This window comes from Terrapene carolina, unplaced genomic scaffold (assembly GCF_002925995.2).
Source record: "Terrapene carolina triunguis isolate 2854851 unplaced genomic scaffold, T_m_triunguis-2.0 Scaffold67, whole genome shotgun sequence".
Taxonomy (NCBI): Eukaryota; Metazoa; Chordata; order Testudines; family Emydidae; genus Terrapene; species Terrapene triunguis.
Window position 1 is genome coordinate 48,214,798 of NW_020664418.1, and position 19,974 is coordinate 48,234,771.

Consider the following 19,974-nt stretch of genomic DNA (forward strand, 5'->3'; position numbering starts at 1 on the left):
AATGACAGCACCTGGATACTATGATGGTAGTGTCTTTTTGAAATATTTAAAACAGAGTCTTTGGAATATTTTGGAAGACTAGAATTCTCTTCAATATTGTCTACCTCTCCTTATGTGAGATTGAGTTTTTCTAATATGGCCACTGTTCTAAATAACCTTTCAGCTCCTCTACATACTGTGTCATTATGTTTGGACACCAAATACAAAACAATTAGGTTTATATCATCCTTGTAGAACAACATTCTCTATTCCTTGCTCAGTTGGGCTATATTTGACAAGCTTTCTTTCTTCAGAGGAAACATATATTGGGGAAGAGGGGGAGAGAGAAAAGGTATCATCAGCTACCATGTCATTGCCTCTGTTGAGGAGGAGAGGCTTGTGAAAACAGATGTATTGACTATACACAGAATCAGCATTAGACTTTGAGCTCTGTTAAACAATTTGGGTAGGGCTCAAGATGACTATCTAGGCCAGGGATCTCAAACTCAAATGACCACAAGGGCCACATGAGGACTAGTGCATTGGCCCGAGGGCCGCATCACTGACACCTCCCCCCCCTTGCTGCCCCGCCCCCACTCGACCCCTTCCATGAGGCCCTGCCCCTGCCCCGTCTCTTCTCCACCTCCTCCCCTGAGCGCACGGCTCCCTGCTCCTCCCTCCTCCCTCCTGGAAAGTGCTAAGCGCCACCTAGAGTAATGCACCTCACTCAAAGGACAAAACATGCACTCCCCCCACTGCACTGGGTGCACCATCACTCCACCCCTGCTCTGCCTCTTCCAGGGGTGGCAGGTTTGTAGAAATTTTGGTGATGCCCAGAACATGCCCCCCCCCAAACTCCGCCCCCACCTGCCTAAGTCTCTGGGAGGGAGTTTGCGTGGGGGAGAGGGTGGGGATGCAGGCTCTGGGCTGGAGTTTGGGGATAGGAGGGGGTGCAGGGGTGAGGGCTGTGGGGCTGGGGATGAGGGGTTTGGGGCATTGGAGAGGCTTGGGGCATTGGAGAGGCTCAGAACTAAGGCAGAAGGGAAGGGGAAGGGCAGCCTGCCCTGGCCATAGTGGAGGGGGGCACTAGGACCCTGCAGCAGCAGGTGATGCCGGGAGCGGAGTCAGCATGAGCTGCAGGCTCCCCGGCGGTGAAGGGGAGCCCGGGGGAGACGCGTGGGGGTGGCAGGTAGGGCCGGGGGAGAGACCTGGTCCCAAACATTGGGGAGCAGAGAGCAGGGAGCTTAGCTGCCATATAAAATAGCTCGGGGGTGGGGGGCGCGCAGGGAGCTTGGCGGGCCGCAGGGAAGAGCGTGTTTGAGACCCCTGATCTAGGCCTTTGTTTTCTCAGAGCCTGGTTTCAAAGTAACTAATCCCTCCCATCTAATTTGTGTAACTCGAGCAACACAAGTTATCAAAATCATTCTTTCCGTTTTTGAAGCGTTCTGTTTATCCAAGATGGTTCTGTGGATGCTGAGCTGCAAAGGCGCTGAGGTTTCATTTTCAGTGGGCTTGATTCAGCTCCTGTTGAGGAGAATAGAAAGATTCTTCAGTGGAAGTTGTGTCAGTCCCAAAGGCTGTTTACTCCATCTCTATAGACAGGAAGAAAAAAAAATAAAGTAAAACCACTTTGACCAGCTGGGTGCAAGCACCTCGCTACTGATCTAAGGCATCGCCACACTTAAACCTACCCTCTTATTGGCTGAAAATGGACATTTTGAAAAGAAGTGGCACAACTGTGTGAGACTCAAGTTTGACTCTAAGATTTCTGCACCTCCACCACTGTCCTTTTTAAATATATGAATAAGCATTAACATGGTATTTTCCACAATGTTGCTTTTATATTTAATATGCGCAGACTTATTCCAAAGATCAATTACTCTCATAATTTCGATTCAGCAGTGTGGACCACAGGGAAGCACATGCCCAATGATCTAATCCAAAACACTCTTTTACAATTTAATTTATGTAATAGAAGCATTATGCAGCAAGCCCTGTGCCATACGCAGCATTCTAGGGTGTTTGGTTTTAAACAACATAAACAGCATCTGTGAATGGCACAGTTGTAGGCTGACACTTATAAAAAATGATTTTTGAACGCCGTTGCCCAGACTAAGAGGTGATTTGTCTAACCCTGTGATATAGAGTTAATTAGAAAAAAACATCATGGCTAATGGCATTTTAAAACCACTCTAAAACAGAGGAATATTATTTTGCTGCAGAGAGTCGTGTTTTACCACTCTCACTGAAACATGTACTGATCAGCGAAAACTTTTAATGTTGACTTAAATTACAAATGTTAGTCTAAATTAGGGAAGCTATTTGAGACATACTAACAGTTGCTAAGAAACTGTATATAGCATATGGTTTTATATAAAAAAATATGGCAGGGAGGTGGAATAACCAAACAAGTATTTTCCGTCTTCAACGTCTATAATTCTTCAATAGCACTACTTAGCCAGTAGCCTTTTAAAAGTTGTTTGTTTGTTTTTTAAATCTCAGGAAGTACTTTGTTTTATACCTTTTTTAGAAGATGTTTCAGTTGCTATTGAAACCTGATGCCAACAATTTGAAAGCATGAGGATTTTCCTGGATTTTTTTCAAAATAAATTTTTTTTTTCAGAGGGTATCGTCTGCACTGCGATAAAAGACCTGTGGCATGGCCATGGCTGGCCTGGGTTCAGCTGACTTGGGCTTGCAAGGCTATAATGTTGCAGCGTAGGTGTTTGGGCTCGGGCTGGTTCAAGCCCCGCGAGCCCAAGTTGGCTGACCCAGGCTCTGAGATTCTGTGCCATGGATTTCTTATCACAGTATAGCCATACCCCTAGTGGGATTGTGGTTGCAATGATATCCATAAGTGTCAACTATAACGAAACAAGTTACTGTTGCTGCTCCATAATTAAATTAAGATACATAATTGTGGAGCTGGGACTGAAACTATGATTCTCTAGTTTTAAAAATAAAGGTCTCACTTCCACTTTAGCTACAGAAAGACCTCGCTTAGAAAAACCCTTATTCTCTCTCAGATGTAACCAGTCAATAGAGGGCAACATGCCGGTACACACATAGTTCCTGAACTTGCTCCCACTGAAGCTGATGGCCAAATAACTCCTATTAAAATAAATGGGAGCTGAATTTGGACCAAAAGTATCCACAGCAAAAAATGATTGTAATTTTGCTTAATTGTAACCTATATTCTTCAAAGATAGCCAGCACCTGAGTATGCAAGGAAAGTTAACCATTTGGAAGGTTTGAAGGGCTATTAACAAACTGGTTTTGAGGTAAAAGGAGACAAAAGATATTAGATAAATCAATTTCAAATCAGGATATAATTGTTTGTAGTGACCTGTAACTTAAAAACAGTTAGACAGATTTTCTTCAAACCGTGGAAACATTGTTCTTTGAAAGAAGAGTGAATGTGGCAACTGTCCAAGTCAGTAGCTGATATTGGATTTTTACGATGAAAGCTAAGTGCAGGCTTTAACTGTGGAGCAGCTACCGCCACACCATAGTTTTGTCGTTATGTTGCCTCAACTCCTATTTGTCTGATCAGCATTAGCTCTCTTCCTCTATCGTAACATTCCATACATAGCTAAAACCAAGTAAAGAATATAGTCCCATTTTCAACAACAAAGGTATTTTGGGCATCACGTTATTTGCCGAGTACATTCTGGGCAACAAATGATGAGGCGATACCCATTAAAAATAGACACTTCCCATGGAGCATCTAGCAAAACAAAATGCTGATCTGAATTGCCGCAAAAATAACTCTGACTAACTGCTGTGACCTAAAAGAGATTCAGAACTGTACTTTCGGTTTTCCTAGGATCGCTGTGCTGCTATTGAATTATACTGGCACTTTGGTCCCAGTTTCCATCTAAATAAATATATAACGTAATGTAAACTTAGAACCTTTTAATTTATTCATGAGGTATAATTTAATACTCTGATTTTTCGTTTTTATAAGTCGCATCATATTCATTGTTTTTCACTAACTTACTTCAATTGCAGCGGTATCCATCACCATTTAATTATTCACTCTTTTCTCCGTGTGTATGTTGATGCTAATCTTATACTCTCTCACTAAAAGCATATATATTTCCATAATTATAAAGTAATGCTTAGTGTGGCAGTTCTGTTAATTTCAAATGATTAGAAGGACTAGCGGAAGAAAGAAAAGAACAAAAGACCTCAAAACCCACTTGTATTTTAAGCCCATGCATATGACAACAATTACAGTCAAAACATAATTTGGCATCAGTGGCAGAATTAGATTTAAACAAATTGATTTTACACGACAGTAATTCCAAATTAGCTTGTTGCATTTGTAAACTGTACTAAGAAGCACAAGAATTGTTGCCACTAAAAATAAAAAAGGGAATAATTGGTGAGATGGAGTTAACTTAACAGATGACTACAGTCAGCATCCTTTCAACCTAGAAATGGGACTGTGAAGGTCACCCCCATCTCAGATGACAAACAGAGAACATTTTGTTGGTAAACAAATTAATCTTTCGAAAGGTCACCATTTGTTTTAAGTTTTTATCCAGTTCTTGTCATCTGGAATCCGAGATTGACTGTCATTTTGCTAGGCAGGGTGCAGTCGGAGCCACCAAAGCTGCTTCTGTACATATCAGCATTCCTTGAGAAAACTCAGTGCCTGATTGCGATGCTATGGGCTGCTGGTTTACAGCTGTCTCCGGACAAGAATGGAGGCCCACCCCTGAATTCCAATAAGATGGGCCTGCATATTCTGCTTGGTGTAAGCTGGCCCTTTGCCCACAAGTAAAATGTATTGTAGTTCAAGCCAGCAATTATCTCTCTTACTTCCTTCTGTGCTGCTTCTGTTCTCTTGTTCAAAAAACAGATGTGGTATTCACTGAAGTTCTGCATCTATTCTCTTTCACACCTGCTATGGCAGAATTTTGACAGAGGTAGATTTTGGGAAAGCGAGCAGTAAGCCATCAGCTATCGTTTCTTTGATCATAGTTTAAAGGAACAGTGCTGATTTTTCAGGTAAAGGGAGTTTAGTGCTATCTCTTTAGAGGACCCAAAGGAAATTTAGAATAGATCTGCTATATTATTATGAAGAAGCCCTGGCAGTTCCATATTTAAGGTTGTGTTGGGCTGTCCACTTAAAACAGGGTTTATATCGCCCTGTATACATAAAAGCTCCTGTTTATCGTCACCCACAGTCTATACTAGAGTGTGTACATTGGAATAAGAAGGGCAAACTTGAATTTTTGAGATAATTTTCAAACCCTGAAATCTCAGAATTTCAGCAGACAAACCCCTTGAAAAATCGTTCATTTCTGACATTTTTACAAAGACTGTTGTAATTTTGGGCACTTATCACATTACAATGGCTCTACTGAAGTCAATGCGAGTTTGGATTCCCCATGCCACCTCATGGTGAACAGAAGAGAAGAATGAGGTCATTTGAAAACAATTTTAAAAAATATTAAGATTATTTGGCTTGTTTGTCGTAATGGCCTTTTTTTAAACAACCATGGAGGCTGATGGAGTACTGCAGCTTCACTGGGACTTTCTATTCTCCAATGCTACCCCTCTATCTCCCCTGCTCAGCACATACATATCCACACAGAAAAACTGTGTCCGCTTAGAGGCTAAGTTATTAAGACTGTACATCCTAACAGTGCAAACCATAAAAAAAAACCTGGGGAAATAGGTAGTTAAGTCACTCAGCACCCTGTCATCAGTTTTTCACAACTTGAATTAACTTCATTCCATCATTCACAGCCCACGTATCCTCCACCCTCCTCCTGAACAGCCAGCAGGTCCCTTTGATCACCAACCATGTATATTCATGTGTTTTGATTATTAATATGGAATTTCTATAGTTTCATAAATTACATCGTACATGCCTTAGCATAGGTGTACATATGTATATGAGGCCCGGTGTCAGATTGCAAATGGTGGCTGCAAAATACATTTTCTGTAATGTTCAGGGAAATGTGTGTGAATGGGTGATCTGTGGTGTTAGTGATTGCTGTTAATTTGTAATGAGGAAGTTACAGGACTGGGTGGGGTTAATAACTTTTTTTTTTTTTTTTTTTAAATTACGTGGAAAATTAAGTTGTTCTTTGAAGAATTACTGGACCTGATTCTTCACTCCACTAGTGTAAATCTGGTGCAACAGAGTGGAGAGTCAGGCCCATTGTGTCAAGTGTGGAGACAAAATTCACAACCAAATTCTCTGCTTGAATTCCTCTGTAAAAGTCAGTAGATTTATACCAGTAGAGAATTTGGCTCCTAATCATTATACAGTGAAACAGACAGATTTTAGGTGTGCTTCAGGTTCAGATTTCAATGCAGCCTTCACTATCAAGTCAGTGCAGAGACCTCGTGTGTGTGTGTGTGTGTGTGTGTTGTCATTCTCACTAAATACGGCTGTTTTTTTTTTTAACAAAGGAAATAGTGAACTAATGGGAAAATCCTTGCTACATTAAAACAAGTACTCCATTTAAAATGAAGCAAAGAAAAAATACCATATAGAGTGGGAGAGTTGTATCCACAAGAGAAACACACTTTTAAAAGGCTGATAGAATTGTTTTTCTCATGTCTCAGGTTAATTATACTCAGAAGCGCCTGAGATAAAAAAATACTTTTGCGACACACTCCAGGCACATTATACAGAGCAAATCTTAGCCTGCACTACAAATGAAGTGCTGGCTCCTCGCCTTTGAAAACTGTACGTTAAAACACCCATCACAAGCAAGCACACTGTCTGCTGACTCCATAAAAAGATACTTGCTGAATCATAATGTTTGTAACTTGCTTTACTAGAAGATATTACTCATGGAGGAACAGCTCTTAAATTCTAATCAACTCTCTTAAACTGGTTAGGGATCAATTATAGCTCTTCTAAGCCTGAGTTGTGTTGTGGACAGAGGAGGTGAACTACCAGAAATTATTAGGTCTGATTCTTTGCTGCCTGGTCATTTAGACCTGTGCAACCAGGGTGTAAAACATGGACAGTTGAGAATGGTAGAGTTTTACACTTTGAGTAGTCATTTACAACTGTACAATATGCAAGGTAGTGAAGAAGAAAAAGGCACATTATACCATTGAAAGCACTCCATGGGCCTTGGGGGAGCATGGGAAGGAGTGTCACTTAGTCGCCTGTAGAACAGGTGTAACCAATGCTTTTACAGACCTCCCTTCCCCCAATCCAACCAGTGAGGTATGCAGGACACATGGTGCCCTTGCCCACGAATATCCTCTCTAGAAGCATCAGCCAGCCATCTTCTTCTATTTGCATTCCCCAGCACTGGAAGTTTCTGTGCCTTCTTTCCCTCTCGTGCACCTACATCATGGGAGACATTATTTAGACCTCCAAATGTAATTAAAACGCACAATTTTGACCATCACGGTACATGTTCCTTCTTTATCCTATTAATCCTGTGTATGTTGAGGGGCTAATTGTTCTATAGACTGCCTCTCTTCCCAAGACCAGTTTAATAAACAAACAAAGCTCTTAGGGGGCTTCATTTTATGTGCACGTCTAGCACATTTTGGATGCTACGGCCATACAAATAATAAATAATACTGATTGTGGGTAACTAGATGACACAGTGAATTAGTACAGTCACTTTTTAACTCTGGAGAAACTCCACTGAAAGCTTGTTTGAAGCATGAAATCATACAGCACTGAATAATAATACAAATAATGAATGATAGCAATAGTGAACTGCACATGGACACTTTCTTCAGTATGGGTTATCTTTCTATTAATTAATTGTATGTTTATTTTTTAAACAGGCCAAAAGTCAGTTAAAGGAAAATAACTAATGCCTTAAAACATACTTGCCACGTTCTGCCTTCCCTTGCTTCTGGGCAGCCCCATTGAAGTCACATGGAATAAACTACAGGGGAGGGCAAAGAGCATAACTCAGTTCTATAAGCGGAAATGTCTTTGTGGTGAAGAGAGGCTGTGATGGAAAAGCAAGAGGGTTAGTAAAAAAGAGGAGGTGTGCTGGGCTGGATAGAATTTTCCTGATTAAGAATTTTGGGTCAATTCAACTCAGGTTGTCCAGCTATAACAACTTCATTGTAGTAGGGTTGCACAATGTAAATGGGAGCATAAATCACCCTACTGTTCAAAATGCAGAGTTACATCTGCCCTGTTAGTTGACACCTGCCTTTTACTTTAGAGAAATTTAATTCCACCTACCTGCTTCCTTGCCTTACTCTTCAATTTCCTCCTCCTCCAGAAACAAATCTAGGCTTCTCTTGAACTCATACTTTCTTCTTCAATTGCTTTCCTTTGTAGCTTATTCCATACATTTACTGACACACACACGGTGCACACTACTGCCTATCATGAAAAATCTACTAGGATTTAAACTGAGGGTAAATCTGGCCAGCAGTAAAATCAATGCTGCTTTACAGATACAGCACAAAATGGCAATGGTTTGAAAAGAGAGCTGCTATTTAATTAAATCCCATTCTTTTAGTATATACTTTATTGTGTCCCCACATGCAGGGAAACAAAACAACTCACTGGTGGCAAGATTTAAGTGTGGGGAGGGGGGCCGCGTAGCTGTGACCTTCTTTGCTCAATATCAACCCATTTATAATCCTGGCTGGTGTAAAGTTAATCTTTGCCACATTTCTCATTGTTATACTCTTGAAATATAATGAAGTAAAGATTCATACCTCTCGTTCCCTTAGAGTGTAATGTTTCATAATAGCCGCAACCAAAAATGTGCATCTGTTATTGCCCTAAAAAATCTTTACTGTAATGAAGCATGCATACTATTCAGTCTTCTTGGTGTCTGCCATCGGCAATGCTATTGTATGAATTAGGGTGGCGAAATTATAAATTGCGTATTTCAGTCTCTCTCCATTTCCTAGTTGAACAGATCTTCAAAAATGGCCTATTCTTTTTTATAATGTTGATTAATTTTGTTGTTATTTTGTGATACAAGAGTGCCCAAATCAAGGCCAGGGCCTCATTGCTCTAAGTGCTGTACACATAATAATAACAGTTATTAACGCTTAGCTCTTATAACACTATTCGTCAGTAGAGCCAAAAGTGCTTTACAAAGGACATAAGTATCATTATCCCCACTTTACAGGTTGTCCAGGCAACCTTAATTCTGGCATTTTGTAACTTTTGAGTGCTTGACTGTACTATCTTAATAATGTTCTTTGAATGCAATTTTGTGTGTGTGTGTGTGTGTGTGTGTAATTTCCTAAGCTTTTAAAAAAGCGAACTGAAAAATCAGAAACTCCATCATGTGGCATCATATTGACACCCACATGGTTCAGGAGCAGGTTCGGAACCTTTAATTCCACCATACAGATCTCTGCCACTTGAGGTAATGGAGTCTTGATGGCAGTAGTACATTATCATACTTTGGGTGGACCAGCACTGTGCTGTGGTGGGGCGGGGTGTTGGGACACTTAGCCAATGGATTTCACAGGCTTTGCTGACATCAGAGGAATGGTGAGATTCAGGACTGTCAGGTTCCATTCCAGCTCTGGAGGGCAGTGTTCTCTAGTGGGCACAGACTCTTCTGCCTGTTTTCCCCCAAACTTGACCCCCTTCTTGCCCTTCCCCGCCAACCTGTCCCATTCCTATCCCTTCTCCACATCTGCCTCCTAGTCCCAGTTCCATTCTCCTCACCTAGCCAGTCCCAGTCGCTACTCCTCAGGCTTCTCATCTCAGTCCCAAACTCTTTGTCCAGCAAATGCTAATCTCACCCCTCTGGAATCCCTGACCCAGTCTCCCCCACTTCCAGGCTCCTTGTGCATCCATTCCCAGTCCCTCTTTAGTCTCCCAGCTCTTTGTCCCCAGTTTCCTTGCTCAGCCAGCCCCAATCTTCCTTCAGCCCCATCTTCTCAAACAATGTCAGTCTCCCTCCACCCCACATCGCTCCAACCCATGCATTTACCTCCCTGGCTGCATGTCCCAGTCTCCCCCCAGCTCCCATTCCCAGTCTCCTTGCCCTGCCAATCGATCTGCCTCTGCACTTGAACTCCTAGTTCCACTTTCCCTCTCTGCTGGACGCTCTTCAGTCCTGTCTTCACCCCCCCGCCCTCCCAGCTCCTTGTCCCAATCTACTCCCCTACCTCCCTTTGCAAGTCTGGCTCTTGTCCCCTCTGCATTCAAATTGGATAGCTTCCTCTGCCATGCTGCCTGGGCCCAGCAGGAAAATCATTGGCGGCACTGGAGAGACAGGCTCCCTGCTTCCATCCAGATCTGGCACCGCCCATAGGCCCAGGGCTGCTGTTCCAGGGAAATTCCTGCTTAGCCCCTGACTGCAGCATGCCCAGTGTGGATGGAATCTTTGGAGAATGTAGCTGCTGAAATCTAAAATCTCTTTTGAGCAGGTGTAAACTGTGATTTTTCAAGGCTTATAACTTGGCCAAATTTTGGTAGATTTTCACTGGGATAGCAAAAGGCCACTGAAACAAAGATCAGCTCCCTGATAAATTTCAAGTCCCTTCTCCGAAATATGGGAGCACTAGAGCTTTTCAAAGAAAAGGGCATGGGCAAAACAGTGTATTTTTCCATAGCCTTGTCCTAAGAAATGGCTGAATCATTTTGGCTGAGATTTTCCAAAAAAGTTCAACCTGAAGCGGCACTATGCATGGAAAATTTCAGCCTAAATGGTTAAAGTCTGGCAAAGTTATAAGTAACTGGAAAAAAAAGGTTATATAATAGGAAATGTTGAGCAACCTCAATAATAGATGGGCTATCTGCCCTGCCTATGGTAAAACATCGGAAATCTTTTCTGGTCACTTGTCTAGCCATTATCAGTGAGCAGTTTACCGGAGGCTTCACAGTAGTAGTTAGTTTTAAGGAGGACAGGATAATGACCTTGCAAACCGTAGAATAATTGACTCCGAAGAACAGATTTTCAGCACTCTCCTCCAATTTTATGTGTGAAATGAATTGGGTGAGAAGCAAATGTTGTTTGCCTTCAAATAGCCATTTATATGTGTAGCTTGGTTAGTTGAACATTCACTGGGTGGAAAATGTGTCCCTGAATGCTCTTGTTTTGGATTCGTCCCCCTTTACTTCTGTCCTGCACAAAAGCTCCATATCCTACAACCCTTCTCTCTACACATGAGGAAGGTTGCATGAATCCATCCTTATTGCTTCTAAAATCAGCTCCAGGGGGAGCGTGGCCTACTGGAAAAGGAGGGAGGGAGATTTTTGTCTTTTGTAGCAGCATATTGTGCATCCACTAGACTAATGGATTGACCAAGATTCTCATTTCATTGGTCCTTTGCCTGCGGAGCAGAGCAGCTCTCAGATTAACTTCTCCTTCCTATTTTGTGTCATTGGTAAACTTAACAAGTTTATATCTGGAACCTTCATCTAAGCCGTTTGTCACAAATGGGTAAAGTCTAAGATCGGCCTGTTATTGCTGACAAAACTCTGCTTTCACTTTTCTTGGCTTTATCTATTGCTACATTTTAACTTGGATCCCAGATACTTCTGATTTCAAAAGCAACCTGGCAGGGTTACTTATCAAAGGCTTTCTGGAAATCTGGATAAACTGTGCTGTATGCCTCAAAACTGTCAGGCCTGCCTTTTACTTCTCCAAGATGGTTGAGAATATTATTTAAACTGGATCTTTCTTGACTCCCTAGATTTACCTATGCCTTACTGGGCCTAGAATCAATCAGGCAATGCCATTTTCCGCTGATGTGGTTTTACTATCTTTTGGCCAAATCCCCAATTGGTGTAAATCGTCATGGCCCCATTGAAATCAATGGAGCTATCATGATTTAAACCAGGTGAGGATCTGGAGCTTTGTTTCTATAGTTATAAAGCAGAGCCCCATTTATCCAAATGGAACAGGCAACATGGAATTTATTGGGATAAACTGGAGTTCAGAAAAGAAGGGGAAGTTTTTCACAAACTTAATTAAATCGTTGTCCCTAAGAAGCTCATAAACCGTAGTTTTCAGATATGTAATGTATAGAAGGGAACACAACCCATGGGGTTTCAGGTAGTGGATTCTACAGCATACATTATCATTCAGGCTTTATGTTCAATACTGTCTTTCTGTCTCCTTGATAGATTCCTCCCAATCCCCCTGCAATAACATCTCGGAACATGTAGTGTATTTAAGAGTTTTTTAAAATCACTCTAGATCACCCTTTCAGCATAGCCTTTCATATGGAGATATTTCTATATTTATATTGATAGAACTCACCAATAATTAGAAATTGAATATTACAGCAGATTTTTAGAACAGTGGTATGAAGCAATGTCAGATTAAAACAGATTAGAAAGAACTTTCTTTCTCTCCTTCCCTCTTTCATCATTGCAGCTATTTGCTCTGACATTTTTCTTGACTTGTGACCAAAGATGTGCTAATTTAGTCCTGAAAATAATGATTGTCAGATCTGTGATCAGATATCAGGACCAACTCATATTGTCTTTCTCCATGTGAGTGCCAGTAATAATCTTGGCCTCTGAGTTTGCATGTTCAATTTTGCATGTGCAGAAATCGGCAAGCATCTGTTTTATGGTCACAAATCAGGATATTTGTGATGTTTAATAGCACAAAGTAAGTGCATGCCTACAGTTGCACACACAATTTTAGAGGCTTATTTGATCCTCTCTCTGAACATTCATTTGCTTCAGGAGGGATTAGTGCACACAGAATGGCAACATCTGGCCCATCGTGTATAGCAAGATGTATCCTTACCAGTGCAAAACGGAAATGTGTATGATACCTGAAGAGGGAGGCAAAATGTTAAGTGATGATGTTGAGTATATGTGTGTGTATATAGTAATGTAAGATTATAAAATCTGTTCTTTCCCCTGTGCGATGCTCCATATATGGGATACTAATCATAATAGCTATAATCTCATTGCCCTATGAGGATTATGTGTGTGTGAACATGCTGCCTTCACACCGGCACTTAGAAGATGCAGGCTTTACCTTTAAAGTACCCTCGGACTCCATCATCCTATAGTACTTAATGTTCACTGATTACAAATAGTTACATATACTGTAAATCCACTAATATTCTGTGCAGTGAATTTGCTTAGGATCTATTTACATATTTCTATTTACATATCTCCTGCTTCCTTTCCTTTCCAGTACATGGCATGTGTACATGTTTCCTGTATTCAAAGCCTGCTCTGTCAAGAGATACTACGTTTATAATATAGTCATTAAAATTGAGCAAAGTCCTTGCCGTTCCTTTATTAACTAGTACACTGACTTTGTGTAGCAGAAATTGCAAGACGTTGATTGGATTTAATTAACTTTATTTTAAATTACATACACTAATGACAGTAGACAATAGTGCAGCATGTTCATAAGCAGTAAAATCAGTGCCCGTACTGTTACATTATTAAACCTTAATGAAACTGTTCATAGCAGAAATTGTATTTATTATTTAGCTTTATGCAAGTAGAAAACTGAGTTCTTTGCAAAACCAGAAATATTGTTTCTAAAGGAGCATTCTGTTGGTTTTTAGGTATGCACTCAGAAGATAGTGAAAGGCCCTACAGTTGGTAACCTCTCGGTTTTGCCTGCCTCTCATCAAATGGATTCTCCCTTACCTATATTAGAAAGGGATGCAAGGAAAGGTCAGTCATAGATGCCTACTCCTATCATTTTTATGCCGACAAGATGAAATACTGAGCTCTAAGGAGGCAATGTTGTCTGCTGGGAGTCAAGACCTTGTCTGCCTTGTGCAATCCATTTAGCGTCTCTACTCTTCTCCATTTTACAGACTGGCACAATAATATCCGCTGCACAGGAATATTGTGAGAGTTCATTATTTAATGTTTGTAATGTGCATTGAGATTCTTTGATAAGAGAACTGAAAAGCATTATCATCATCAGTAAAGGGTAAGGGCCAAATCCAGGCTGCTTATCCCATGAATGGATATATGGGAAAAGAGCTTGCCAGTTGGAGAACCTTGAGGCACAACTGTTGTACCCTATGATAGGCTCCCCCAAAACCAACAGAGTTTATTCTCAGCTGCTCTCTGAAGCTTCAGAGAATGAGTTAAGGGACATCGTTGGTATATTAAGCACATGCTTTCTGTAAGCCAGCGATCCACTTCTTGCACAGAGTTTTGTTGCTGCTGGAAAGAAAAATCTCTCAAGACTTTCTGTATGGTTGCACCAAGATCAAAATAAGTGGCCACTATGAATGCCTGTTTCTTCAAAATAATCAAAAGGGCCTGAAGTTGCCCCAGGACTGTAACTAGAGCTGCATTTGGATTATTTAGAGTATGGATCAAATCTTTTGTAATAATTCCATAGCCGCAATTACAGTGTAATTTACAAGTCTCTCTTTTCAGTAATTCTACTACATGTACCTCAAACCTACCATTTCACAAACATATAATTCCTGTTTATAATACTGTCCCAGTACAGTATATTTCATTTGTATGTCACTGTTTTTAGGCAAAGTTTTCCTTCCTTGGATTTGTCATATAAAGAACACCACTGCTCCTCTAGTTCCAATTGGCATGAGGAAGAATTCATTAAAACAAACAAAAAGGCTTGTCTTAATCTCCATCTCATTTCTTTCTTTACAATTACTAATTGACAACATCTTGTCTTTGATGATTGGGGAAAGAATAGCTACAAGGCCTTTAAAGACGGTGAAACATTTTTCTTTAGGTAACCTGAGATGCTCCATGTAACTTTATAAACAAGAAATTAAATATACATTGTTCAGCAATGTTTTTCTTTTTCTAGGTATTCTGAATCTAATTGAGCGAAGGCTAATTCCACCAGCAGCAAAGATTACACTTGAGTCACCTCCTGTTTTACCCAAAGCAGCTCCTCTCCATGAATTTCACAAACAGCACAAGAAGCCAGTTGTAGGTAAGGATAAAGGGTTGATCATTCTAATCAGTTAAATTCTGAACTTTGCCTTCTATTCCCCAGGCTCTTGTTTTCTCTTAAGAGAGCTGCTGAAGCAGTGAACTCAGGGCCAGGTTTTAAAGGTATTTAGGCATCAAACAGTGCAGATAGGCGTCTACCGGGATTTTCAAAAACATCCAGGCCCCCAGCTCCCATAGATTTTGATTAGGGGCCAAATCCAGGCTGCTGATCTGATGTGTGGATGTATTGGAAAAGAGCCTGCCAGTTGGGGAATCATGGGGCACAACTGTTGTGCCCTACTCCAGGCTCCCCCAAAGCCAACAGAGTTTATAGTCAGATGCACCCTTGAGGCTGGAGTTCCAGAGTTTTCCACAGGAGTTCGGCACTGGGACACTCCTGAAAATCCCACTAGATGCTTATCTGCATTCGTAGATGCCTAAATACCTTTGAAATCTGACCCTCAGTGCTCAGTAGTGAGTAAAGCCCATAATTCAACTGTGACTGATTGGGAATTGATGTTGCCAAGACACTGGAAGGAGCTGCGCCTGGCTATCTCAACTAGAGGAAAATCAGAGAGTTACTGAGAGGAGGAGTGCTACCAGAGTACACCAGACCTGAACTGTGGAATACAGAATCTACTCAAATCTCTTGCTGCATAAGTCCATATAGAAAGGCTGAGGTCCTTATGGCAGGAATGATCAAGTCCACCAGTGAGCCGACAGCAGTTGCTTTGGATTTGAAAGGCTTCATCGTGGATGGACATGACCAAAAAATGAAACCAAGGGCTGTGAGTTATTGTGGCAGTGGCATGGAATAACATGGAGTAAAAGTGACAAACATTTCAGGAGTGATATAGTATACACCAGGGGTGGGCAAACTTTTTGGCCCGAGGGCCACATTAGGGTGAGGAAATTATGCAGGGCCGGGGCAGGGGGTTGGGGTGCGGGGTGTGAGAGGGGGTGCAGTGTGCAGGAAGGGGCTCAGGCAGAGGAGGGGTGCGGTGTGCTCAGGGCAGGAGTTGGGGTGCAGGGGGGGGGGGGGAGGCGGCAGGGGGCTCAGGGCAGGGGGTTGGGGTACAGGAGGTGTGCGAGGTGCAGCAGGGGGCTCAGGGCAGAGAGTTGGGGTGCAGGAGGGATTCGAGCTCCGGCCCGGCGCTGCTTACCCGGAGTGGCTCCGGGATGGCAGTGGCGCACGCCAGGGCAGGCTCCCTGCCCTGCGCCGCTCCGAGAAGCGGCTGGCACCATGTCCCTGCGGCCCCTGCAGGAGGGGGAGCATAGGGCTCCGTGCGCTGTCCTTGCCTGCGGGTACCTCCCCCGAAGCTCCCATTCGCCGTGGTTCCCCGTTCCCAGCCAATGGGAGCTTCGGGGGAGGTACCCACAGGCAAGAACAGCGCGCGGAGCCCTCTGCCCCCCCTCCCCTAGGGGCCGCAGGGACGTGGTGCCGGCTGCTTCCTGAAGCGGCGCGGGGCCCACAGCACCACAGGGGTGGCAGTCCCGCTGGCCAGATCCAAAGCCCTGAGGGGCCAGATCCGGCCCATGGGCCATAGTTTGCCCACCCCTCCTATATACTGATCAGGTGCTTGAATATATTATGGAAAGTGGATATACTGTTGACTGGTACACTAGCTTTAGAAAATGTATATTAAAAATGGCTATGGTTTTCTGTATCCTGATCCCAGTATCTGTGATTGTCCTTCACTCTGTTAGGCTTTTATTAGCATTTGATGACAAAGTTATATCATTCGTGCTTTCCTCCAAAAATAGTACTGGTTTGGTCAAAACTTAATATTTGGATTACCTCTTTTGGAAATAGCAACCCATTTGGACATCGAAGTAAAGTAAGATAGCTTCTGGCCAATTTCTACTGGTGAAATTGCACTTTATTTTTTTTGTATGGTATTTCTTTTTAGCAATAAAACCTTACGTTGCAATGTTCTATTGGTACAGGAGGGATTGGTAGCAAGGTGGACTTTGCTGGTACAGACATCTTCATCTTTCCAGACTCACAAAGAGGTCCCGATGACTCCTATTCCTCAAACAAAGGCAGCATTGCTCCACCTCCCTCCAGCAGCTCCATGGCTTCAGCTAAGAAATCAAAGCGATTATGGACACAACCAGCTCAAGGGCTGGAGTTGATAAATTGCACTTCCCCTCCGCCAAAGGTATTTAAGCATTGATGACAACAAGATTTTATCATGTAGATTTTCAGTGCTGTCTTCATCAAAGATTGTTTAAGACATGATCCTGCACCACTGAATCAGGCCAAAGCCAACTGAAGTAAATAGAAAGACTTCCCCTAATGCTAGTTTGCTAAAGTGTCTCTCCTATAATTCTTGCATTGTTCATATAGGCACACAGAATGTCTCACATGCAGCTATAGGAGAGTTTGAGCTTGAGTGACAGACTTCAGTTATTACTTGAGGCTTAATGGTTGTTCTTGGCATCTATGCATAAGGGACATCTCCTTCCCTTTACATGCACCTGAATTAGTGTTGCTTACAAATCAGGGCTTTGAGTTTTGCTTGGCCTTTTAAGACTTTTGTATCATTAGCGTGCTGATCCATGCTGTGGCCCAGATGAGAAATGAAAAGGAAAAATAAAGCAAGCTTGGTGAATAAGGCTGGAAAATTTATGAGTTCAGGTCCCTTGAAATAAGTAAAGTTGGAGCAAAAGCTAAAACTGGTGACCGGCTGAAGTCTTCAGTGGAGACAAGAGTTCTGGTAGGATTCAGAAGTGGTGAGTCTTGCTAAGTAGCTTTGGGAGATGAGAGCGCGGTCCCTGGTAAGCGTGTAGGAGAGGATGTTATCCATTCTGTCAGGATTGGTGGACAGCTTATGAATGAGATAACAATGTTGGAAGGCTGTTGTCTGGTAAATCATACAGATTGTGGGATCAGCTGACCATATCAGAGTTACTGTAGAGCTTTATTTTATATATGATAAGATCAAGCATAGTTCCCATGAGCAACTAATATATTTCTATAAAAATGTTAATAGCCTTGAGTGGACCCCTAAGGTACTTTTCTGGTAATGAGTTTTAAAGTATATATGGGCCAACCTTTGTGCTTATGACATGTATATGTTAAATCAATATGAGGAATACATTTCTGGATCCATAATTTCCCACAGTTGTGTGGTAAATGATAAAATGGTAGTATGTCTTGACCACTCATTTATAAGTACTGTAGCTGCAATTACTTTTAATCTGTGGCTGTGCTCTCTTTCCACAGAGCCCACATATGATGCCACCTCAGCCCTTACAGAATACATTTTTGGATTATGATATAACTATTTACAATGGCACTATAGATCATAAAGCTCCAGATTTCCTGGCATTCAAGCAGCACTATTGTTTATCCTGGGGAAGTATTCTTTCTTTCTTGGAATATGTTGAGAAGCTTCTCAAGGACTATGCAGTACCATTGGCTATAATAAAGAGTAAGAAGTTGATGGAACTCATATCGGACTTTGAACTTAACCAGAGGCCAACCAGAGATGACCTTCTGTCGGTGATAAAGAACCGGACAACTGTGAAAAGGATCTTAAATCAACCTGGCCAGAGATACAAAGGGCAACATGGTACTGAAATGGCTGCCACAAAGATCCAAGCAACATGGAGGCGCTATACGGCCAGAAAAGCCTACATCCATTTCAGGCAGCAGCAGTGGGCATCAGGTGTGATTGCCATTTCTTGGCTCTTGCATAGTCACATGGCACGTGTAAAAAAGACCCTGAAGGAATCACGTCAGAGACACCTGGAGAATTTTTACATCAGGGCCAAGGTGTGCAGTGCTGACAGCTGCTATTGCAGCACTTCTTTTCTAAGCATCTCTTGCTTGAGTAATCGCAATAAGCTGTTTCCATTTTTTCCCCTTTAACCATCCATTTGTCCGAGCATCATATTTCATCCTTCATCAGTGATTCAGCCTTTGTGGCTGCAGAATCGGTTGCAATTTTTCTATGGAAAATGTCCCTTCACTTTGACTTTGGTAGTTGTCAGAAAATCAATGTTTTAACTGCATTACCGTAGCTCCCTATATATACCTTGTGGCAGTAAATTGGCTGGAAAAAAATCCCTCTCTTGTCTACATTGCTGTCACCACTTTGTCAGAAAGTATTTAAGTTTGTAGACAGCCTTTTAATTAGTGCTCACAATTTCATTTATGTTTGCTTTCTTTTTTTTTTCATTCATATTCTGTTAATTAAGTGAGCAGCCTCTAATCTTCCCCTGCCAGTAGCTTCATGTAGCCACCTAATTAAATTAATTGGGGAAGATGTTTTAAGTATGTAATTAAATCAATTAATATAATTTATGCCTGGCTTAACTGTACAGTGGAAAAACAGCTGAAGTTTGACTAGATGAATCCACTACAGCTTCCTGTCACTGATCAATGCTCTTCTTGATTTTTAGCATCTGGCAGCCAACTGGAATCGCATCAGGACCTCCAGGAGGACTATTATCCATATCCCATCATTAGGTATAACACTTTTGCCTGCAAATCTATCAGCAACCTCTATTACCCACCACATTATGACTCCTTGATTGAGTTCAAGGAAGGCCCCTTGTTTTATTCAAATTGGTCTCGGCAGGAAAATGTTCTCAACATGATGAGAGTAATAACACAGGGCCCTCGCTCGAAACGGCGTTTAATTTGGGGATTAAGCAAATAAAGTCATTATGTGGAGGCCGCTATTCAGTGGAGAGGTGATTTGCTGTAATTCGCTTTCATCTGTATGAAATGAACTAAAAAGTTGTATTTTTTCCCCCTGAAATAACAGATAATGTTTTCAGTCTTCTTTAATGATGGGAGAACGTGTGCCTGTGTGTGTTGTTGCTGTTACAGCAATAAGCCAGGGTATTGCTTGTACACTGTTTTTAATCAAATGTGCAGTCAAAATGATAAGCTACATTCTCTGAAATTATTTAGTTCTAATTACGAGCAGATGGGATGCTTTATTTGCACCTAGGGCGCCTGAGCAAAAGGAAATGCTGTGTGAACAAGAATAATTAAGAAGTTGAATAGTGTTTTTTGCGCTTAAATAATCTGCAGTTTCATGTTAATTAGCACTAATGTAATTATTTAATTACATTTATGAATTGGGGAACTTAAAAGCTGTTTTCTGCAAAGCAGTGGCCAAATGTAGTTGTTTAGA

At 41.8% G+C, this 19,974-nt stretch overlaps 1 protein-coding gene across 1 annotated transcript in view; it reads left to right on the forward strand.

The window, feature by feature from the left end:
- IQCH (IQ motif containing H) overlaps nt 1–19,974 on the forward strand; it is a 111,235-nt gene that overhangs the window by 11,366 nt on the left and 79,895 nt on the right. Inside the window, exons 6-10 of the mRNA XM_026648387.1 lie at nt 13,456–13,567; nt 14,694–14,822; nt 16,769–16,983; nt 18,051–18,602; nt 19,232–19,298. Of these exons, the coding sequence (XP_026504172.1) occupies nt 13,456–13,567; nt 14,694–14,822; nt 16,769–16,983; nt 18,051–18,602; nt 19,232–19,298 (1,075 nt within the window). The remainder of the gene's footprint in view (nt 1–13,455; nt 13,568–14,693; nt 14,823–16,768; nt 16,984–18,050; nt 18,603–19,231; nt 19,299–19,974) is intronic.